At 43.3% G+C, this 24,832-nt stretch overlaps 2 protein-coding genes across 3 annotated transcripts in view; one reads left to right on the top strand and one right to left on the bottom strand.

Moving 5' to 3' along the window:
• The window catches only part of pias2 (protein inhibitor of activated STAT, 2), a 26,508-nt gene extending 23,461 nt beyond the window's left edge, over positions 1-3,047 (top strand). For both annotated transcript variants that reach the window (XM_041835962.2, XM_041835963.2), the window contains one exon: positions 124-3,047. In XM_041835962.2, coding sequence (XP_041691896.2) covers positions 124-368 — 245 coding nt within the window. In that variant the 3' untranslated portion in view covers positions 369-3,047. The remainder of the gene's footprint in view (positions 1-123) is intronic.
• LOC121530748 (elongation factor 2) lies at positions 2,979-21,760 on the bottom strand. Its single transcript, XM_041835961.2, has 15 exons — positions 21,667-21,760; positions 20,211-20,425; positions 19,594-19,775; positions 16,886-17,097; positions 14,536-14,720; positions 14,134-14,239; positions 13,884-13,997; positions 12,834-12,972; positions 10,939-11,134; positions 9,640-9,898; positions 6,599-6,706; positions 6,083-6,436; positions 5,691-5,873; positions 3,976-4,108; positions 2,979-3,411 (listed from the first exon to the last, which is right to left on the bottom strand). The coding sequence occupies exons 1-15, from the start codon at positions 21,667-21,669 to the stop codon at positions 3,218-3,220; spliced, it is 2,583 nt and encodes an 860-aa protein (XP_041691895.1). The 5' UTR covers positions 21,670-21,760; the 3' UTR covers positions 2,979-3,217.
• Positions 21,761-24,832: the final 3,072 nt, after the last annotated feature.

A 24,832-nucleotide genomic window follows, 5' to 3' on the forward strand; every position in this document is an offset into this window, starting at 1 on the left:
CCTGCTTGTCCTGCCAATCAAACAATGACATGTTTTGTTTAAATGTCTGGTAATAGCCATGTCTGTGATGTAGCTTTGAGTTCAGAGGAGGAGAGTGAAACAATCTTTTCCCCTCTCAACTAGGTCTGGATCTGTTCTCGCTGATCCAAGGTGACTCACAGCATTACAGAGCTCCCATGTTCCTGGATAACCTGACCAGCAGCCTGCAGGGTGCCACCACTAGCGCCGCCCTGGTGTCCTCTTCTAGCCAGTACGAGCCCAGCTCCCACCACCACACCACCACCACCTCCTCATCCTCCCATGAGACTGGGGTTATCACCGGGGGGGCAGGGTCAAACAGCATCTCAGACATCATCTCATTGGACTGATCCTCTGGTCCCTGAGAGCTCATTGGACTAAGCCTCCTATCAGACACAAAGCCTTCGAGGACTGAGGTAGTGCGCTATATAGGGAATATCGTGCCATTTTGGACGCACACCATGTCCACAGGCCACCGTGGGACAGGGAGATCCCAGAGCTAGGCTAAGTGGTCTGCTTCCCTGGGTTCCTTTCCTTTTATCGGTCTATGAACAATTGGAACAGATGACAGAGTTGTCTGTCTGCTAATGAAGTTAGGAAACATTGCTTTCTTTCACCATGCCCCCTGCTTTGTTAGATCAGTGCCGATGAAAGGAAACTAGGAGAGGAAGCCATTTTAGATAGTTGAGACTGTTGGACCCATTGACTCCAAAGCCTTTTCTCAATTGGATTTGCTCAACTCCTGCATCCTCTCTCGCCTCCTTTTGAAAAAGGTCAAAGGTAATCGAGGTGAATGAACGTGGACGAAAATGACATTGACAGGGGTGGATCCCAAAATGTGTAGTGATTTTTTTTTTTTTTACCGAATGAAGTTAGTTGTGCAAGACATTTTATAGCTACAACGATAAGTAGCATGTAGATTATAAACGTCTGTATGCTTTTCTCCTCCCACAAAACAACAGCTCCTCCCACAAAACAACAGCTCCTCCCACAAAACACGGCAGATTTCAAAACTCTTCCGTGAAGGACTCCGGTAGGATACACATGACTATCCACGAGGAAAGGTGGCTTTCGAGGAGAGGAGGAAACTCTTTGGTTCGCCTACTAACGAATTGACATCTCCCTTGACCACTCGACCACTTATCGGTTTCCCGGATCACAGAGGAGAGGACGGAGGATGGATGTTTCCCAAATAGAAAAGGCCCACGTTAACTGAGCTGGCCTCACCCCACACACACACACCCCTGACCTCTGACCTGAAGTGGAAGAGAAGGGGAGGGAATTTTACCAGTCTGTCTGTCTTCACATTATGTGGAAGTTTTCTATTGGATGAGTTGATATGGAAGCATTCCGCAGGAAGTGAGACAATGTGTGGGGAGGGGGGGGTGACTGTTGATTGGTTAAAAACGTATCTTTGTCAGTACCGAGGAGGATTTATCCCAAGGCAGCTCACTGTTCTACTAACTCATTAACAGTGGATGTGTGTTCCCCTTCAGTCACAGCAATAATACTGAGTTTTCCAGATCTGTACATTGAACATGGTTGAAAGTGTATCTAAAACATGACTGCATTACAACTTAGTTCTTTGGGGGGGAATCCATGAATTGGCGGTACAATTCGTTTTTTGTACAAATTATCAAAAATGAAACAAACTAGAGTGTTGAGTGTTTATAAAATGCTGCCAACTTTCCCAGCGTTTTGAAAAATGGTTTTGTATTTAGTTTGACCTTGTGTGTATGTACCATCTAATTCTTTTTTTTGCGGTCTTGGAGCATCCCCTTTTTGTTGTATGTGTAAAATTGTATATGAGTTAATGTCCCCAAATCCCCAAATGGTTTCCGTCCCACATTTTGAACCTTTCGTTTGTTGAGTAGAAGGTTAAGCAGGATATTTTAACACCACAACATAGCTGTGTAGAGAGAAGTTGTCAATTGAGCATTCTTTTGTTGAACGTAGCAAAACGCAATCAGGGCCTGAAATGGTGAATTGTATTTAATGAACAAAACTCAATAGATAAATTAGCTAAGGCAATTAGTGCTGCAGTTTTAAAGTGTAGAAATGATATGTTGGCCCACAGCCTTGTATGAGTTGTTTAGGGAAAGGGGACCTACCCACTAAAACGTTAGGACTTACATTAGATGAAGTTAGGTTAATGTTTTAAAATGGAACCAGAAGTCTTATGCGAACTTGAATTTAAGGGAATAGATATTTAATATGTTATGGGAAATGTAGCCCTACTTAGCTGGTTAAGTTACGGTAACTTAAAATACTATGTGAGTAGAAATTTAAAAATGTAGGTAAAGGATGCTCCTCTTGTTTCGCTATGGGTTACGGATGCTCCTCTTGTTTCGCTATGGATAAAGGATGCTCCCCTTGTTTCGCTATGGGTAAAGGATGCTCCTCTTGTTTTGCTATGGGTAAAGGATGCTCCTCTTGTTTCGCTATGGGTAAAGGATGCTCCTCTTGTTTCGCTATGGGTAAAGGATTATCCTCTTGTTTTGCTATGGGTAAAGGATGCTCCTCTTGTTTCGCTATGGGTAAAGAATCCTCCTCTTGTTTCGCTATGGGTAAAGGATGCTCCTCTTGTTTTGCTATGGGTAAAGGATGATCCTCTTGTTTCGCTATGGGTAAAGGATGCTCCCCTTGTTTCGCTATGGGTAAAGGATGCTCCTCTTGTTTTGCTATGGGTAAAGGATGCTCCTCTTGTTTTGCTATGGGTAAAGGATGATCCTCTTGTTTTGCTATGGGTAAAGGATGCTCCTCTTGTTTCGCTATGGGTAAAGGATGCTCCTCTTGTTTTGCTATGGGTAAAGGATGATCCTCTTGTTTTGCTATGGGTAAAGGATGCTCCTCTTGTTTCGCTATGGGTAAAGGATGCTCCTCTTGTTTCACTATGGGTAAAGAATCCTCTTGTTTCGCTATGGGTAAAGGATGCCATCATGACGCAAACAGACAAACAACAAGGTGCTCATTTTTTATTTGCTGTCAGGATCTCACAGACTTAAACAATAAAGCTGTATCTTTTTTAATACCTGTATTAGTCAACTTTCCCCCCCCATCATACCCCTTTCTGTTATAATATAGTGCATTGTTGTTATTATTGTTGTTTGGTTATGTTTTGTATTTTTTTTTACATTTCCACATTAGGGTGCTACGATGATTAAATTGCACTGGGAAGCAGCAATCCAATCACAGTTGATCACAGCTTATCCAGGAAGTTGTCCAGGGCAGGGATGCCCTCTTTGAGGCCTTTGCGTTTGCGGGTGTCTGCCACTACTTGCCATGGCCGACTGGTCTCGTCGAAGGGGTCCCCGGGCAGGATCTGCCAGTGGTCGAACACACACTGGGGGAAGGCCTGGCCGCCTGTGTTGGACCTCAGGTCCGCTGTGAAACCTAAAAACACCGGGGGAAATAAAAATACATATTCATAAACAACCAAAGAGGTCTGTGTTGTTTTGTCATGCTTATCTGTAACTAGTTGGTTGGTTGGTTGACTCCTATTTCCATTGTTTCGCACCTATCCTGGCTGGATATGATGTCTAATGGATATGATGTTTTACATTGATGAACCATTGCTTGGTAAAGGGCGAATCCTTTATGATATGGCTGTGACGATACCAGTATCGTGATATTATTTCCATGGAAAACTCTTTGGTCCATTAAAAACCTGCTGTATGTAAAATATTTTGTGATATAGCTTGGAAAGTAAATACATGACAACATAGTGTTTATTTCCAACATAAGGGCTGTTTTCCTAAAGAAGTTAAATCCGTTTTGTTTGCTTGCCACGATACTAACAAGTACTGTGGTATTGTCCTGGCCCTACTAAATTAGTATTTTTAGTTATAGAATAGAAAAAGTTTTAGAAAAGTTACATTTGAATGCGTTCCTTTAAATGTTCTGTTTCCATTCAGTGTTACGGTGAAATGCTTAGTTGGAAAGTGTGATGAAACTCACCAAATGATTCATTGACTGGAAGGAAAGCCTTAACGATGAAGATAGGTGTTCCAGCGACCTGGGACTCCTCAAATACCATGCCTCTCTTTCTGTTTAGCACACCGTAGATCCCTCCAACAACGTGCTCTGGACACTGTGGAAGAACGTTTAGGTAAGTTGAAATACACTGAACAAAAAATATAAACACAACATGCAACAATTTCAAAGATTTTACTGAGTTACAGTTCATATAAGGAAATCAGTCAATTGAAATAAATTCATTTGGCTCTAATCTATGGATTTCACATGACTGGGAATACAGATATGCATCTGTTGGGCACAGATACCTTAAAGAAAGGTAGGGGCGTGGATCAGAGAACCAGTCAGTATCTGGTGTGACCACCATTTGCCTCATGCAGCGTGACACATCTCCTTTGCATAGAGTTGATCAGGCTGTTGATTGTGACCTGTGGAATGTTGTCTCACTCCTCTTCAATGGCTGTGCGAAGTTGCTGGATATTGGTGGGAACTGGAACATGCTGTCGTACACGTCGATCCAGAGCATCCCAAACATGCTCAATGGGTGACGTCTGGTGAGTATGCAGGCCATGGAAGAACTGGGACATTTTCAGCTTACAGGAATTGTGTACAGATCCTTGCGAAATGGGGCTGTGCGTTATCATGCTGAAACATGAGGTGATGGCGGTGGCTGAATGGCACGACAATGGGCCTCAGGATCTCGTCACGGTATCTCTGTGCGTTCAAATTGCCATCGATAAAATGCAATTGTGTTTGTTGTCTGTAGCCTATACCTGCCCATACCATAACCCCACCATGGGGCACTCTGTTCACAATGTTGACATCAGCAAACCGCTCGCACACACGATGCCATACACACTGTCTGCCATTTGCCCGGTACAGTTGAAACCGGGATTCATCTGTGAAGAGCACACTTCTCCAGCATGCCAGTGGCCATCGAAGGTGAACATCTTCCCACTGAAGTTCGCTACGACACCGGACTGCAGTCAGGTCAAGACCCTGGTGAGGACGACAAGCACGCAGATGAGCTTCCCAGAGACGTTTTCTGACAGTTTGTGCAGAAATTCTTCAGTTGTGCAAACCCACAGTTTCATCAGCTGTCCGGTGGCTGGTCTCAGATGATCCCGCAGGTGAAGAAGCCGGATGTGGAGGTCCTGGGCTGGCGTGGTTACACGTGGTCTGCGGTTATGAGGCGGGATGGACGTACTGCCAAATTCTCTAAAACGACGTTGGAGGTGGCTTATGGTAGAGAAATGAACATTCAATTCTCTGGCAACAGCTCTGGTGGACATTCCTGCAGTCTGCATTCCAATTGTACACTCCCTCAAAACTTCATCTGTGGCATTGTGTTGTGTGACAAAACTGCACATTTTAGAGTGGCCTTTTATTGTCCCCAGCACAAGGTGCACCTGTGTAATAATCATGCTGTTTAATCAACTTCTTGATATGCTGTCAGGTGGATGGATTATCTTGGCAAAGGAGAAATGCTCACTAACATATGTAATCCATTTGTAAACAATTTCAGAAAAATAAGCTTTTCATCAGGTCAAATTACTGGTATATGTAAATGTGTTGGCGTATAAAGGTGATTCTGATTTTGAATCTCACTCCTGAGTTCCACATTGACTTGCCTAGATCTAGACCAGGTAGACTGGCACCATAAGGTGTGGCTGAGCTGTGAGGCGTAGATGTCTCACCTGGATCTCGACCAGGTAGACTGGTTCCATAAGGCGTGGCTGAGCTGTGAGTTGAGAGGCGTAGATGACTCGGCGTGCCGTTGGGATGATCTGCCCGCCCCCTCTATGGATGGCGTCCGCATGCAGCGTCACGTCATGGACGTCGAAACGTATCCCCCTCATGTTCTCCTCACACAGGACACCCTGGGAAAGAGGAAGTTTGTCACTGGTGGTGTGGTTCTCTGGTTCTAAGGGTTAGTTTGTCACTGGTGGTGTGGTTCTCTGGTTCTAAGAGCCCGTCGGTGGTGTGGTTCTCTAATTCCAAGAGTTAGTTTGTGACTGGTGGTTTGGATCTGGTTCTAAAAGTTAGTGCTAAAGGGACTTGACCCCCGACCCTGCTGGCGTCTGCTCACCTCCTTGGACGCCCACTGGAACCCTGCCACCACGCTGTCCTTGATCTCGTTGAGGTACTGCACCCCCTTGGTGACGTCCGTCAGGATGTTGGGTCCCGTCCCGTCGGGGCCGAAACACCAGATTTTGCGGGCCTCTGTAACCTCCCACTCGTACTTCTCAGTCAGGTAGCGAGCCCTGGTCTTCAGTTCCTGTCTGGAGCTAACCTCCCCCTTATCGATGTCCTCTGCCAGACCGTCCTGGAAGGGCCGGGCCTTCATGTACAGACGGTTGTGTTTGTTGGGGGACTTGGACAGGCAGACCTGGTCAGAATCCTCGGCTACGGTCTCGCGGTAAGACACCACAGGGTCAGATTTCTGGGAGAAAGGAAGACGTATGAAGAGGATTCAGCTTTTTAGTATCTTCACTCATTATTAAAAGGTTACAATTATGATGTGATTCAAAAGAAGGTAATTTCATCCTTTTGAAAAGGTGCAATGTATATCCTGTACAATGCAGTAAGTCAATATCGTCCCAACCTTCAAGGGGATACCAGCGTGATCCTCCTCCAGATCCTTCAGGCAGATCTCCAGATGCAGCTCTCCAGCTCCAGCTACGATGTGTTCTCCAGACTCCTCAATGATGCACTGCCACACAGAGAGAGGACGAAAACAGTTGAACTACACTGTTTCCCTACATCTCAATCATAAACTACACTGTTTCCCTACATCTCTATAATAAACTACACTGTTTCCCTACATCTCTAACATAAACTACACTGTTTCCCTACATCTATATCATAAACTACACTGTTTCCCTACATCTATATCATAAACTACACTGTTTCCCTACATCTATATCATAAACCACACTGTTTCCCTACATCTCTATCATAAACTACACTGTTTCCCTACATCTCTATCATAAACTACACTGTTTCCCAACATCTCTATCATAAACCACTGTTTGCCTACATCTCTATCATAAACCACACTGTTTCCCTACATCTCTATCATAAACCACACTGTTTCCCTACATCTCTATCATAAACTACACTGTTTCCCTACATCTCTATCATAAACCACACTGTTTCCCTACATCTCTATCATAAACCACACTGTTTCCCTACATCTCTTTCATAAACCACACTGTTTCCCAACATCTCTATCATAAACCATACTGTTTCCCTACATCTCTATCATAAACCACACTGTTTCCCTACATCTCTATCATAAACTACACTGTTTCCCAACATCTCTATCATAAACCACACTGTTTCCCAACATCTCTATCATAAACTACACTGTTTCCCAACATCTCTATCATAAACCACACTGTTTCCCTACATCTCTATCATAAACCACACTGTTTCCCTACATCTCTATCATAAACTACACTGTTTCCCTACATCTCTATCATAAACCACACTGTTTCCCTACATCTCTATCATAAACCACACTGTTTCCCTACATCTCTATCAAACTACACTGTTTCCCTACATCTCTATCATAAACTACACTGTTTCCCTACATCTCTATCATAAACCACACTGTTTCCCTACATCTCTATCATAAACTACACTGTTTCCCTACATCTATATCATAAACTACACTGTTTCCCTACATCTCTATCATAAACCACACTTTTTCCCTACATCTCTATCATAAACGACACTGTTTCCCAACATCTCTATCATAAACTACACTGTTTCCCTACATCTCTATCATAAACAACACTGTTTCCCTACATCTATATCATAAACTACACTGTTTCCCTACATCTCTATCATAAACCACACTGTTTCCCTACATCTCTATCATAAACCACACTGTTTCCCTACATCTCTATCATAAACCACACTGTTTCCCAACATCTCTATCATAAACCATACTGTTTCCCTACATCTCTATCATAAACCACACTGTTTCCCTACATCTCTATCATAAACTACACTATTTCCCTACATCTCTATCATAAACTACACTGTTTCCCTACATCTCTATCATAAACCACACTGTTTCCCTACATCTCTATCATAAACCACACTGTTTCCCAACATCTCTATCATAAACTACACTGTTTCCCTACATCTCTATCATAAACCATACTGTTTCCCAACATCTCTATCATAAACTACACTGTTTCCCTACATCTCTATCAAACTACACTGTTTCCCTACATCTCTATCATAAACCACACTGTTTCCCTACATCTCTATCATAAACCACACTGTTTCCCTACATCTCTATCATAAACCACACTGTTTCCCTACATCTCTATCATAAACTACACTGTTTCCCTACATCTTTATCATAAACCACACTGTTTCCCTACATCTCTATCATAAACCACACTGTTTCCCTACATATCTATCATAAACCACACTGTTTCCTACATCTCTATCATAAACTACACTGTTTCCCTACATCTCTATCATAAACCACACTGTTTCCCTACATCTCTATCATAAACCACACTGTTTCCCTACATCTCTATCATAAACTATACTGTTTCCCTACATCTCTATAATAAACTACACTGTTTCCCAACATCTCTATCATAAACTACACTGTTTCCCTACATCTCTATCATAAACCACACTGTTTCCCTACATCTCTATCATAAACTACACTGTTTCCCAACATCTCTATCATAAACCACACTGTTTCCCTACATCTCTATCATAAACTACACTGTTTCCCTACATCTCTATCATAAACCACACTGTTTCCTACATCTCTATCATAAACCACACTGTTTCCCTACATCTCTATCATAAACCACACTGTTTCCTACATCTCTATCATAAACGACACTGTTTCCCTACATCTCTATCATAAACCACACTGTTTCCCTACATCTATATCATGGGGTCAGACTAGTATAGTACCTGGACCATGGGATCAGACTAGTATAGTATAGTACCTGGACCATGGGATCAGACTAGTATAGTATAGTACCTGGACCATGGGATCAGACTAGTATAGTATAGTACCTGGACCATGGGGTCAGACTAGTATAGTACCTGGACCATGGGGTCAGACTAGTATAGTACCTGGACCATGGGGTCAGACTAGTATAGTATAGTACCTGGACCATGGGGTCAGACTAGTATAGTACCTGGACCATGGGGTCAGACTAGTATAGTATAGTACCTGGACCATGGGGTCAGACTAGTATAGTACCTGGACCATGGGGTCAGACTAGTATAGTACCTGGACCATGGGGTCAGACTAGTATAGTACCTGGACCATGGGGTCAGACTAGTATAGTACCTGGACCATGGGGTCAGACTAGTATAGTATAGTACCTGGACCATGGGGTCAGACTAGTATAGTATAGTACCTGGACCATGGGGTCAGACTAGTATAGTATAGTACCTGGACCATGGGGTCAGACTAGTATAGTACCTGGACCATGGGGTCAGACTAGTATAGTATAGTACCTGGACCATGGGGTCAGACTAGTATAGTACCTGGACCATGGGGTCAGACTAGTATAGTATAGTACCTGGACCATGGGGTCAGACTAGTATAGTATAGTACCTGGACCATGGGGTCAGACTAGTATAGTATAGTACCTGGACCATGGGGTCAGACTTGGCCAGGCGTTTGAGTCCCTCCACTAGCTTGGGCAGGTCAGCAGGGTTCTTGCACTCCACGGCCACCCTGACCACGGGGCTGACGCTGAACTTCATCACCCTCAGGTTGTGGGCGTGCTCGAAGGTGGAGATGGTCCCGGTCTTCACCAGGAACTGGTCCACTCCCACCAGACCCACGATGTTGCCGCACGGCACGTCCTCAATGGGCTCCGTGTAGCGCCCCATCATCAGGATGGTCCTGGGAGTCAGGGGGGGGAACACAGCAGAGTTTAGTGAAGTCTAGCAGTTATATTATATTTGTCAGAGGACCTCACCTTTTATAAAAACATTGGCGTAGAACACACTCACACATTTTAGTCATTTAGCAGACGCTCTTATCCAGAGCAACTTACAGTTAGTGCATACATTTTTATTTTTTATACTGGAATCGAACCCACAACCCTGGCGTTGCAAACACCACGCTCTACCAACTGAGCTACATCCCTGCCGGCCATTCCCTCCCCTACCCTGGACAACGCTGGGCCAATTGTGCGCCGCCCCCATGGGTCTCCCGGTCGCGGCCGGCTACAACAGAGCCAGGATTCGAACCAGGATCTCTAGTGGCACAGCTAGCACTGCGATGCAGTGCCTTAGACCACTGCGCCACTCGAGTCATGTTCCATAGGACGTGTACTGGGTCATCCACCCAATAAGGACATTTCGGGTAATGTAACTTAGTTCACCTCATTTGAACATTATGTCATAAAGAGCACACTTCATAAAAAAAAAAAAAACTAGTTTTCACTTCTCAAGAGGTTAAATAAAAATGTTTAAATAGTAGGTGTCTATTACGTGGCAAATAAAGTAACATGGTTGACCCCACTGCCATAAATCCCCTTGTGAGCTTAAAATGAGGGACAGACATTTAATGTGATTTAGATTAATCACTTATCACATGAAATAAATAATTATCTTCAGAAATGACTGTCAAAGCAACACAATACGTAGGGCTTTAAAATGATGGTGAAACGTGGTGGTTAAGTGGTTTAAAATCTTCCTACAGGTCACAGAGGGACATGCCAAAAAGCTGCATTTTGGCACTTTAGCAAGTGCTTATTCATATAAAAAAATCGGATTTATTGAATTTTGTCATGTGGTCTATATTAAAAAGGCACTTCATAAAAGAAAATTATTTCTACTTAAAATATCAATGGGATGCAACATATCCTCATTTGGTTGAGCAACCCTACTGTCTTTGAGCTGTTAAATAGGACATGAATGTATTAGATCTCCATGTACCTCTGGATGGGTTTGAGGTACAGGTCCTCCTTCTTGCCAGGAGTGTAGTTGGGTCCCATGATGCGAACCTTCTGCCCTGTAGCCACCATGCCGGAGAACACACGGCCAAAGGCGTAGAAGCGACCCTTGTCGCTGGTGGGCACCATTTTGGAGATATACATCATCAAGGGAGCTTTGGGGTCGCAGTTCTTAATGCCTGGGAGGGTTAAGAGGGAGGGCGATCAGGGAATGTATGATTTTCGGGAGAAGATTGAGAATCTGAACTGAGCTCTGGGTAGTTAATCTGAATTGGGCTCTGGGTAGTTAATCTGAATTGAGCTCTGGGTAGTTAATCTGAATTGGGCTCTGGGTAGTTAATCTGAATTGGGCTCTGGGTAGTTAATCTGAATTGGGCTCTGGGTAGTTAATCTGAATTGAGCTCTGGGTAGTTAATCTGAATTGGGCTCTGGGTAGTTAATCTGAATTGGGCTCTGGGTAGTTAATCTGAATTGGGCTCTGGGTAGTTAATCTGAATTGGGCTCTGGGTAGTTAATCTGAATTGGGCTCTGGGTAGTTAATCTGAATTGGGCTCTGGGTAGTTAATCTGAATTGAGCTCTGGGTAGTTAATCTGAATTGAGCTCTGGGTAGTTAATCTGAATTGGGCTCTGGGTAGTTAATCGTTTCCCCCGATTCACCCTAGTCTGGTGATGTAGCCAGCTCTTCTATCGTTTGACTGTTGGCATTACGAAGAACAAACAGACAGACAGAAGAATCGTCTAATGAACGAACTGGAGCACCAGGCTAGACTCCGACTCACCCATGGTGGAATCTTCGTCCCCGGGCCCTTCATACTAATAAACTACTACTACAACTACTACCAGGCTGGACTGACTCGCCCACTACAGACTCCTCGTTCTCAGGCACCAGTACAACAAACAGACTGAAGCACCAGTACTAATGAAGTACTACTACTACTACTACTACTACTAATAATAATAATACTTTTACTACTACTACTAATTTTACTGCTGCTACTACTACTAATACTTTTACTACTACTACTAATTTTACTGCTGCTACTACTACTACTAATAATAATACTTTTACTACTACTACTAATTTTACTGCTGCTACTACTACTACTAATAATAATACTTTTACTACTACTACAAATTTTACTGCTGCTACTACTACTACTGTTACTACTACTACTACTTTTACTATCATTACTACTACTAATACTATTACTACTACTACTAATTGTACTATCATTACTACTACTAATACTATTACTACTACTACTACTGCTACTACTACTGTTACTATCATTACTACTACTAATACTATTACTACTACTACTACTACTACTACTACTACTGTTACTATCATTACTACTACTAATACTATTACTACTACTACTACTACTACTACTACTGTTACTATCATTACTACTACTAATACTATTACTACTACTACTACTACTGTTACTATCATTACTACTACTAATACTACTACTACTGCTACTACTACTACTACTGTTACTATCATTACTACTACTAATACTATTACTACTACTACTACTACTACTGTTACTATCATTACTACTACTAATACTATTACTACTACTACTACTGTTACTATCATTACTACTACTAATACTATTACTACTACTACTACTACTACTACTGTTACTATCATTACTACTACTAATACTATTACTACTACTACTACTACTACTGTTACTATCATTACTACTACTAATACTATTACTACTACTACTGTTACTATCATTACTACTACTAATACTATTACTACTACTACTACTACTACTACTTTTACTATCATTACTACTACTAATACTAATACTACTACTACTACAACCAGGCTGGACAGGAGCACCAGTCTATAAACTCACCCATAGCGGCCTCATCGTCGCCAGGCCCCTCGTAGAGCAGCTCACAGCGGTACCTCTGGGCCGTGACGGGGGAGGGCAGGTGGATGGTGATCATCTGGAGCAGAGCGTCCCCTGCTGGCAGCCAGCGGCGCATCACTGCCTGGGGGACAATGAAATACAACATTATACTGTATCTCTATGGACCAGTATGTTCAGTAGGGTATACCAGTATGTTCAGTAGGGTATACCAGTATGTTCAGTAGGGTATACCAGTATGTTCAGTAGGGTATACCAGTATGTTCAGTAGGGTATACCAGTATGTTCAGTAGGGTATACCAGTATGTTCAGTAGGGTATACCAGTATGTTCAGTAGGGTATGCTCAGTAGAGTATACCAGTATGTTCAGTAGAGTATACCAGTATGTTCAGTAGGGTATACCAGTATGTTCAGTAGGGTATGCTCAGTAGAGTATACCAGTATGTTCAGTAGAGTATACCAGTATGCTCAGTAGAGTATACCAGTATGTTCAGTAGGGTATACCAGTATGTTCAGTAGAGTATACCAGTATGTTCAGTAGAGTATACCAGTATGCTCAGTAGAGTATACCAGTATGTTCAGTAGGGTATACCAGTATGCTCAGTAGAGTATACCAGTATGTTCAGTAGGGTATACCAGTATGTTCAGTAGAGTATACCAGTATGTTCAGTAGAGTATACCAGTATGTTCAGTAGAGTATACCAGTATGTTCAGTAGAGTATACCAGTATGTTCAGTAGAGTATACCAGTATGTTCAGTAGGGTATACCAGTATGTTCAGTAGAGTATACCAGTATGTTCAGTAGAGTATACCAGTATGTTCAGTAGAGTATACCAGTATGTTCAGTAGAGTATACCAGTATGTTCAGTAGAGTATACCAGTATGTTCAGTAGAGTATACCAGTATGTTCAGTAGGGTATACCAGTATGTTCAGTAGGGTATACCAGTATGTTCAGTAGAGTATACTGGTACAAAACGGCTTAAAAAATTAATAAATAGCATTTCTTATTACATATTTCTGAAGCGGTGACATACCTTCAGCAGTGGTTTCCCCTCCTTCTCCTTGTCATCAGCATCTAGCTTCACATCCAGTTTCTTAATCAGCTTGTCGGCGGTCTCTTTGTTAAAGTTCATGATGGCATCAAACACCTTTGGCAAAACCAGATGAATGTGAATGTCACATTATTTAGTTCAGATGTGCGTGCTACCTCTCTATATATTTCTTAACTGAAAAACCTCCAGTCATTTGACTATAATCAATCTCAGATCCTTGGCATAAACAAACCTTAAAGATGGGATCCAGGACGAGTTGGCAGAATGTGCGTGGGAGCTTTTCCCCCGCAGCGTTGGTGGCTGATTTGCTGAATTTTCCACATGAAGGGTCGAAGAACCTGGAGTAAAACACATTATCATTAACTGAACTGTACTCTGGAGTCATTGCTGGACACCGATTAAGCCTGGTCCTAGACTAAAACGATTCTCCATTGAGTTTGCTTTTTAGTCCAGGTTTAATCTGTGTCTGGAAAACTGACCCAGAATCATCCACTGAACTGTTCTCTATCTCCCTTCCTCTCTCTCTCTCTCTCTTCTCTCTGTTCTCTCTGTTCTCTCTCTTCTCTCTCTCTCTTCTCTCTCTGTTCTCTCTCTTCTCTCTCTCTCTTCTCTCTTTTCTCTCCTCTCCACTCACTTTTCTCCCCACAGTTTCTTCATCATGTCCTCCACCTTCTTGCAGCGCTCCTCTGGGTTCATCTCCGTCTTTTTGTCTCCCTTGGCTGTGAACTTGGTCACGTACATCTCAGCAAACTGCTTCAGAGTGAAGGCCCAGCCGTGGAGGCCTGAGCCGAAACCCACTGTGCCCACCATTGGGTCCACCTACACAGGGACACACGGAACAGACGCATCAAGGGGATTGAACTAGTGATCCTCTGCTTTGCAAACACACTTGACTGCCCGCTTTTAACATACTAACTAACATACATGCAAACATGCACGTAACATACTAGCCAGTTGCGCCACCAAATATTTATTTTGCATTTCAGGGACCACGTGAAACAATTTCGAGCTGTGGAGTGATCTAATGGTACCATCTTAACCCTGGAGGGATCTAATGGTACCATCTTAACCCTCTGGAGTGATCTAATGGTACCATCTTAACCCTCTGAAGTGATCTTACGATACCATCTTAACACTGGAGGGATCTTACGGTACCATCTTAACACTGGAGGGATCTTACGGTACCATCTTAACACTGGAGGGATCTTACGGTACCATCTTAACACTGGAGGGATCTTATGGTCCCATCTTAACTCTGGAGGGATCTTATGGTACGATCTTAACACTGTGGAGGGATCTTATGGTACCATCTTAACTCTGGAGGGATCTTATGGTACCATCTTAACACTGGAGGGATCTTACGGTACCATCTTAACACTGGAGGGATCTTACGGTACCATCTTAACACTGTGGAGGGATCTTATGGTACCATCTTAACCCTGGAGGGATCTTATGGTACCATCTTAACCCTGGAGTGATCTCATGGTACCATCTTAACACTGTGGAGGGATCTTATGGTCCCATCTTAACTCTGTGGAGGGATCTTACGGTACCATCTTAACACTGGAGGGATCTTACGGTACCATCTTAACTCTGTGGAGGGATCTTATGGTCCCATCTTAACTCTGTGGAGGGATCTTACGGTACCATCTTAACACTGTGGAGGGATCTTACGGTACCATCTTAACTCTGTGGAGGGATCTTATGGTACCATCTTAACTCTGTGGAGGGATCTTATGGTACCATCTTAACACTGTGTAGGGCTCTTATGGTACCATCTTAACTCTGTGGAGGGATCTTATGGTACCATCTTAACTCTGTGGAGGGATCTTACGGTACCATCTTAACACTGTGGAGGGATCTTATGGTCCCATCTTAACTCTGTGGAGGGATCTTATGGTACCATCTTAACACTGTGGAGGGATCTTACGGTACCATCTTAACACTGTGGAGGGATCTTATGGTCCCATCTTAACTCTGTGGAGGGATCTTATGGTACCATCTTAACTCTGTGGAGGGATCTTATGGTCCCATCTTAACTCTGTGGAGGGATCTTACGGTACCATCTTAACACTGTGGAGGGATCTTACGGTACCATCTTAACTCTGTGGAGGGATCTTATGGTACCATCTTAACTCTGTGGAGGGATCTTATGGTACCATCTTAACACTGTGTAGGGCTCTTATGGTACCATCTTAACTCTGTGGAGGGATCTTATGGTACCATCTTAACTCTGTGGAGGGATCTTACGGTACCATCTTAACACTGTGGAGGGATCTTATGGTCCCATCTTAACTCTGTGGAGGGATCTTATGGTACCATCTTAAGTCTGTGGAGGGATCTTACGGTACCATCTTAACACTGTGGAGGGATCTTATGGTACCATCTTAACACTGTGGAGGGCTCTTATGGTACCATCTTAACTCTGTGGAGGGATCTTATGGTACCATCTTAACTCTGTGGAGGGATCTTACGGTACCATCTTAACACTGTGGAGGGATCTTACGGTACCATCTTAACACTGTGTAGGGCTCTTATGGTACCATCTTAACTCTGTGGAGGGATCTTATGGTACCATCTTAACACTGTGTAGGGCTCTTATGGTACCATCTTAACTCTGTGGAGGGATCTTATGGTACCATCTTAACTCTGTGGAGGGATCTTACGGTACCATCTTAACACTGTGGAGGGATCTTATGGTCCCATCTTAACTCTGTGGAGGGATCTTATGGTACCATCTTAAGTCTGTGGAGGGATCTTACGGTACCATCTTAACACTGTGGAGGGATCTTATGGTACCATCTTAACACTGTGGAGGGCTCTTATGGTACCATCTTAACTCTGTGGAGGGATCTTATGGTACCATCTTAACTCTGTGGAGGGATCTTACGGTACCATCTTAACACTGTGGAGGGATCTTACGGTACCATCTTAACACTGTGGAGGGATCTTACGGTACCACCCTAACCCTGTAACACACTGACCATGATGCTGCCCATGGGTCCGCTCTCGTCCTCTCCGTAGGTGGCGATGATGACGTTGACGTTCTCTACGATGCGCTGGAAGGTGGCGAAGAGTGCGTCGGGCTTCAGCTGCAGCTCCAACAGCGCCCGGTCCATCTTGTTCATCATCAGAACCGGCTTGATCCGTTCTGCGATGGCCTGTCGCAGCACCGTCTCAGTCTGGACACACACACCTACAGGGGGAGGTTGGTATAGAACCACCTTAGAAGGGCTATCATGGTTATTGGACCCACAGTATGATGCATAAAGGCCATCATGGTTATTGGACCCACAGTATGATGTATAAAGGCCATCATGGTTATTGGACCCACAGTATGATGTATAAAGGCCATCATGGTTATTGGACCCACAGTATGATGTATAAAGGCCATCATGGTTATTGGACCCACAGTATGATGTATAAAGGCCTAAGGGCCATCATGGTTATTGGACCCACAGTATGATGTATAAAGGCCTAAGGGCCATCATGGTTATTGGACCCACAGTATGATGTATAAAGGCCTAAGGGCCATCATGGTTATTGGACCCACAGTATGATGTATAAAGGCCATCATGGTTATTGGACCCACAGTATGATGCATAAAGGCCTAAGGGCCATCATGGTTATTGGATCCACAGTATGATGCATAAAGGCCTAAGGGCCATCATGGTTATTGGACCCACAGTATGATGCATAAAGGCCTAAGGGCCATCATGGTTATTGGACCCACAGTATGATGCATAAAGGCCTAAGGGCCATCATGGTTATTGGACTCACAGTATGATGCATAAAGGCCTAAGGGCCATCATGGTTATTGGACCCACAGTGTGATGCATAAAGGCCTAAGGGCCATCATGGTTATTGGACTCACAGTATGATGTATAAAGGCCATCATGGTTATTGGACCCACAGTATGATGCATAAAGGCCTAAGGGCCATCATGGTTATTGGACCCACAGTATGATGCATAAAGGCCTAAGGGCCATCATGGTTATTGGACCCACAGTGTGATGCATAAAGGCCTAAGGGCCATCATGGTTATTGGACCCACAGTGTGATGCATAAAGGCCTAAGGGCCATCATGGTTATTGGACCCACAGTGTGATGCATAAAGGCCTAAGGGCCATCATGGTTATTGGACCCACAGTATGATGCATAAAGGCCTAAGGGCCATCATGGTTATTGGACCCACAGTATGATGCATAAAGGCCTAAGGGCCATCATGGTTATTGGACCCACAGTATGATGCATAAAGGCCTAAGGGCCATCATGGTTATTGGACCCACAGTATGATGCATAAAGGCCTAAGGGCCATCATGGTTATTGGACCCACAGTATGATGCATAAAGGCCTAAGGGCCATCATGGTTATTGGACCCACAGTATGATGCATAAAGGCCTAAGGGCCATCATGGTTATTGGACCCACAGTATGATGTATAAAGGCCATCATGGTTATTGGACCCACAGTATGATGCATAAAGGCCTAAGGGCCATCATGGTTATTGGACCCACAGTATGATGTATAAAGGCCATCATGGTTATTGGACCCACAGTATGATGCATAAAGGCCTAAGGGCCATCATGGTTATTGGACTCACAGTATGATGCATAAAGGCCTAAGGGCCATCATGGTTATTGGACCCACAGTATGATGCATAAAGGCCTAAGGGCCATCATGGTTATTGGACCCACAGTATGATGCATAAAGGCCTAAGGGCCATCATGGTTATTGGACCCACAGTGTGATGCATAAAGGCCTAAGGGCCATCATGGTTATTGGACCCACAGTGTGATGCATAAAGGCCTAAGGGCCATCATGGTTATTGGACCCACAGTATGATGCATAAAGGCCTAAGGGCCATCGTGGTTCCCTGTTGTACTACCTATTGTTGTTTACTAATACGGATCCTCGACTAAACAAACTACAACTTATAAAGGCTTAGTAGGGCATTTGTAAAGTCTTCATAAGCACAGTACGTTAAGATGTGTCACAAACCATTTATAAGCGAAGTCGTACTATATAAAGGGTGAAATAAAAGGTCATTGGTGTGTTTTGCCAAATCTGGCGCAATCCTTTTGCCTCCCAGAATAACTAGCAACATAGATGTAGTTTCTATAATCTGAAAACACATCCGACAATATCTGGCTAAATGGTTAGACAATACATGTGGTTAGACAATACATGTGGTTAGAAAATACATGTGCGTTTTTGAAGTACATTTCAAAGTTAGAAAAATGTTAAGTGTTCGGAGCGACCTCCATTCCTGATGTATATGTAGTTCTTTCGTTTTATACAGCTACAGTAGTCGCACAGTATTTGTATAGTTCTTCATTATAATGTGTCAACGGTGAGAGTCCTTGTGAGTAACATTTTTCCAATGTACTTTATAACAAAGGTCAAATAACCTTGAACATGAAGCATCATGGGGCTGTTATTGGGGCTGTGAGGAGCCAAGCATTGGATGCATCGCAGCCAGGACACTACACTTGCTACACAAACACACAGGCTGTGTCCAAAACAGCACCCTAGTCCCCATATCATAGGTCACTACTTCTGATCAGAGCCTCATGAGTTCTTCCAGGGTTTTTTTTTTTGGGGGGGGGAATCTGGTCTATAGTAGTGCACTATAAAGGGAATAGGGTGTCATTTGGGACGCGGACACAACATGAAGCCCTTCCTTGTCGTACCTGAAACACAGTCTACTACTACTAGAGCCCCGTCTGTGACACGGAGAGCAGCGGTCACCTCGGAGGAGAAGTCCACGTGACCGGGAGAGTCTATCAGGTTAATGAGGAAGCCAGAGCCATCCTTGCACTGTTTGATGAAGGCCAAGTCATTCTCAGCCAGTTCATAGTACAGAGAGATGGCTCTGCAGGGAGGGAGGGAGGGAGGGAGGGAGGTGCGACATGTAACAATCGTGACCATTGTACATTTTTTTATGTCTGTCTCTCAATCACTGTAGTGGTATATTAGGGTACAGGATACCCGGGGTCGTAGGTCAAACATCTCAGAGCAGGAGTGCTGATCTAGGATCAGGTTTTTGTCTTTTAGGTTCATAATGAATAATATTTTAGGTCGTATGGTGATGTGGTCAATACATTCAAATGCAGGTTCATGGTTGAACTACTCTTAGTTTAGTAGGTCTACCTCAGATTCCCATAGAGGATATTACACTCACAAAGGTTCCACACTGATAGTAGAATCACCAGAATAGGAAGGAGAGACATATTGTTGTAAAAAAAAAAAAACATTGTATAGTACACTCTGAGGATGACGAGGTATATTGTCTTGCAGGAACACCTACGTTGACTTGATGGTGATGCACCTCTCCTGCTCATCTTTCCTGGTGTCTGTGAAACGCGTCTCGCCGGCCCGGGCGCCAGCGATGATGCCAGCCTTGCACACCAGGGAGTCTGTGAGCGTGGACTTCCCGTGGTCCACGTGGGCGATCACAGACATGTTCCTGATGTTGGACTTCTTGTCCATGATCGCACGGATCTGGTCTACTGTAAAATTCACCTGGAAAGGGGAGGTGAGATCGGGTCTATTGTAAAATTCACCTGGAGAGGGGAGGTGAGATCTGGTCTACTGTAAAATTCATCTGAAGAGGGGAGGAGATTGATCTGGTCTATTGTAAAATTCACCTTGGGAGGGGAGGAGATTCATCTGGTCTACTGTAAAATTCACCTGGGGAGGTGAGATCTGGTCTACTGTAAAATTCAACTGGGGAGGTGAGATCTGGTCTACTGTAAAATTCAACTGGGGAGGTGAGATCTGGTCTACTGTAAAATTCACCTGGGGAGGTGAGTGGAGCGGAGATTGATGAATTGTTGAATTCATTGTTGATGATTGTCTTTTTAAAGTGCTGTCGACTTAATTCTCTACATCTCTCTCTCTCTCTCTCGCTTTCTCTGTGTGTGTGCATACATTATGTATACTGTGTGTGTGTGTGTGTCTCCCAATCAGAGAACACTGCCTATAGCTCCAAATCAAATAGCCTAATCATTTGCTGCAGTAGACTATAGGCTATGACGCATCTAAGAGAGGACACTGTAACCCCAGCTTGAACACCTGCATGGTGTCATTGTAACAGGTGCATTTGTTTACAATGACAACACCGTTTCTAAACTGTAGTCCCATGTAGTTAACTGGGTCTAGGCTAAAATGCTACAGAGGCAGGCAGCGTTGCCCAATGTGAGGACGGTGAAACTTTAATACGGCCATCTCAGCGAACTGCGTGCTTGTACTATTTATAACCCGGGCCGGGGGTAATGGTATTCTATCTGACCGTACCCCTGCACAGGCACGCACACTAGGCCCACCGAAAATAACACTATTTAAATTCAAACGAAACACTACGGGATAAGGAGTTGTTTACAACAAATGCATTCAGTTAGCCTGCAGCAACTAACTCAAGCTCCACAGGGTATTGGCGCACATATTCCTTTATTGGCTTGTTGATAAATTGCCTAGTCACATTACATAGGTTATGCTTTACTTCGATTTGTAAAACGAATAACATATTTTGTTAACAGTGTGACCTGCTTTCGATAATCAGAGCATTCTTATTAGGCTAATAAGCAATGGATATATTGTATTTCTGTTCGTTTGATAATCATTTGCTAAAATTCTGCATACGTCATCGAAAATAATATTAAAGGGATATTAATTTGGAAACCGTCGCTTTTAGAAGAAAGGAAGACATTTCACGCATTGTTAACAGCTGTAATTTGTCAAAACAGGCTATAGCCTAATCTTACCATGATAGCGGTTCGTTATATCCCCAGCCTCAGCCGGTTGTTCTTCTCTTTCGGGGGACTAGAGGAGAAAAGAGAGACTATGACGCACTGATCTTGGTTAAATGCTGCGACAGCCGGCACTCTGGAAGTCATGTGGAAATGTCACGAAGTGTCATGAAGTGTCATATGGACCGAACTTAAATTAAAAGGGATATAGCAGAGAATTTCTATAGCCGATCCTGCGTCGTCACAAATGTAGGCGATGCAGCATGTTAGTCTCTCAGAGATGTGCAGGGACTGAAGCAGGGAGAGGAGAGGAACGTATAGTGTTGGTCCCATGTTTCATGAGCTGAAATAAAAGATCCCAGATACAGTGCTATGAAAAAGTATTTGCCCCCTTTCTAATTTTCTCTACTTTTGCATATTTGTGATACTGAATGTTATCAGGTCTTCAACCAAAACCTAATATTAGATAAAGGGAACATAAGTGAACAAATAACACAACAATTACATATTTATTTAATTTATTTCATAAACAAAGTTATTCAACACCCAAATTCCCCTGTGTGAAAAAGTAATTGCCCCCTTACACTCAATAACTGGTTGTGCCACCTTTAGCTGCAATGACTCCAACCAAATGCTTCCTGTAGTTGTTGATCAGTCTCTCACGTCGTTGTGGAGGAATTTTGGCCCACTCTTCCATGCAGAACTGCTTTAACTCAGTGACGTGTGGGTTTTCAAGCATGAACTGCTCGTTTCAAGTCCTGCCACAACATCTCAATTGGGATTAGGTCTGGACTTTGACTAGGCCATTCCAAAACTTCCAATTTGTTGCTTTTTAGCAATTTTCATGTAGACTTGATTGTGTGTTTTGGATCATTGTCTTGTTGCATGACCCAGCTGCTCTTCAGCTTCAGCTCACAGACGGATGGTCTGACGTTCTCCTGTAGAATTATCTTTCATGGTTCCTTCTATTAAGGCAAGTCGTCCAGGTCCTGAGGCAGCAAAGCATCCCCAAACCATCACACCACCACCACCATGCTTGACCTTTGGTATGATGTTCTTACTCCAGTGTTTGGTTTTCGCCAGGCAAAATGGGACCCATCTCGTCCAAAAAGTTGACTCAAGTTTGCCAAAAAGCACCTGGATGATCATCAAGACTCTTGGAAGAACGTTCTATGGACAGATGATTCAAAAGTATAACTTTTTGGAAGAGATGGTTCCAGTAATGCCTGGCGAAAACCAAACTCTGCATTCCACAGTAAGACATAGCAATTAGTATATGATATGTTACGTTTCGTATGGTATTTATTAATTTGTGGAAATCCATCATCCATTTCGTATGATATGTTATGAATTGCAATTCGTACAATATGTGGCTAACGTTAGCTAGGTGGCTAGCAGGGTTTCTGTTGGCCGGTAATAGCCAGCTTTTGTCTGATACAAAAATGGAAAAGCTGATAAATAATTATGTGAATAACAGTCGCTGTAAATACATTTGACTGGTCATGCTTATCGGTCTATAGGTTAATTTGCATAATTTAGTGGAATTAAATTGGCACTTGTGTACAGTATATTCGTTATGTATCTTATCACACATGTACAGCATACAGAGCCTTTGAGACGAAAATATGTCAGACAGCGCAAGAGCTGCTGCTGCCAAATCTTGTGGTGCTTTCAAGACAACTGGGGCCCCTGAAAAATAGGATGAAGTCTAATTTTATCAGTGATCTTCAGGTCGGAGATCTAGAGAGAGGCCCGAGTTCCGGAGTTGTAATTCCGAGTTGGATAACTGTTCAAAATAATTTTCCCAGTCGGAGGTCGTTTTTTTCCACCAATTCCCAGTTGTTTTGAACGTGGCATCAAACGGCAACTGGAAGGCAGGCTGCATCAGGCGAGTCAAACACCACTTTGCAATGAGCTGGGAGGCAGTATGCTTTTAGAAAACATACTTAAATTGTTTGAAAGCTGAACGTTTTAATACATATTATGAAGCATGTCTTACCTTGCTTCAAAGTAGCCTATTAGATCTCTTTCTAAAGGAAATCTCCGTCACATGAAACTCGAAAGTGGCCTTTTGACAAAGGTGTTATCCTGCAAATTACATTATGGAACGAACATTCTCGCGTAGCCTACTGCTTGCTGTGCTTGTAATGTGTAGAAATAAATAGTTCATCAACGTTTTAAGCTAAACGTTCTGATCTGTGGCATCAGACTCATTGCTTTTTAAAGTTGTATTTTTTAATGTCGCCTAGGCCTACTGGTTGTATGAATTTGGGATCTATCATCTCACAACTGTCTGTTCGGAATAGGCTATTTCTTTCTCAACAAGCTGACCAATAGAATAGGTCAACTTTTCTACTCCGGCAGATAGTAGATTGACACAGGCTAGTGATTTGGCTGTTAGGTACTGGTCCTGTTGGCTGAGGAAGAGTAAACGTGGACAGTTATTTTAACATCTTCAAAGTGCACATCAGAATTGGGTAAGAAGGACCACGTCATTGCGTCCTCCACTTGCATGTTTTGTTAATTTGAATGACCATATTCTAAATGTGATTTCTGTCATTCTGAGCACCATGGGGTGGACGCCCTAATCAGGTCACGCACCCAATGCATATGGGTGTTACGCACTCCTCTCGGAAGAGGGAACGCAACACCCTGCTCCAACTCAACTCTCCGCGGTGTGAAAGAGGTATGGGACTGTAGGTGTTGAGTAAGGATGACAAAAGGCAGAGAATACCGTTTACAGGGAATTTATTCCTTCGCACGGTAAGTTTGGGGAAAAGGGGCTGGACGGAACCAAAGCAAAGAAAGTAAATATCAAAGCCCCCTCTCCTACCTTACCTGCCAACCCACTACTTACTGAACTAGCACCACCTGGTGCACTAACCAAAATACAGGGGAAGGTCCGCCCAGTTATTTCCTAGGGTGCATAGACAGTATACCTCTACCGGTAATGTATGCCCGCGGGCCTCTTGCCTAAGCACTCCCTAGGTGCCTTCCCCTTCCCCCCTTGGGAACAAATGAAACAAAATTGCACAAACTGGTTCACAACAAAACCTGAGAAAAACTAACTCAGGACATTAAAGAAACTCTGAGCCACAAACTAACACAAAACATTACAATTGGTTCTCACCGCAACAACTTCACAGTACATACCAAACTCTTAGCATACAACCAACATGCT

This window comes from Coregonus clupeaformis, unplaced genomic scaffold (assembly GCF_020615455.1).
Source record: "Coregonus clupeaformis isolate EN_2021a unplaced genomic scaffold, ASM2061545v1 scaf0002, whole genome shotgun sequence".
Lineage (NCBI taxonomy): Eukaryota > Metazoa > Chordata > Actinopteri > Salmoniformes > Salmonidae > Coregonus > Coregonus clupeaformis.

What these genes read in the sequence shown, in the direction of transcription:
- LOC121530748 (XM_041835961.2), bottom strand. An exon ending in ACGCTGGTATCCCCTTGAAG is followed by an intron (nt 6,437 to 6,598) that starts GTTGGGACGATA and finishes CCTTTCTCCCAG; the next exon opens with AAATCTGACCCTGTGGTGTC. An exon ending in TCCAGTGGGCGTCCAAGGAG is followed by an intron (nt 5,874 to 6,082) that starts GTGAGCAGACGC and finishes CCTCTTTCCCAG; the next exon opens with GGTGTCCTGTGTGAGGAGAA.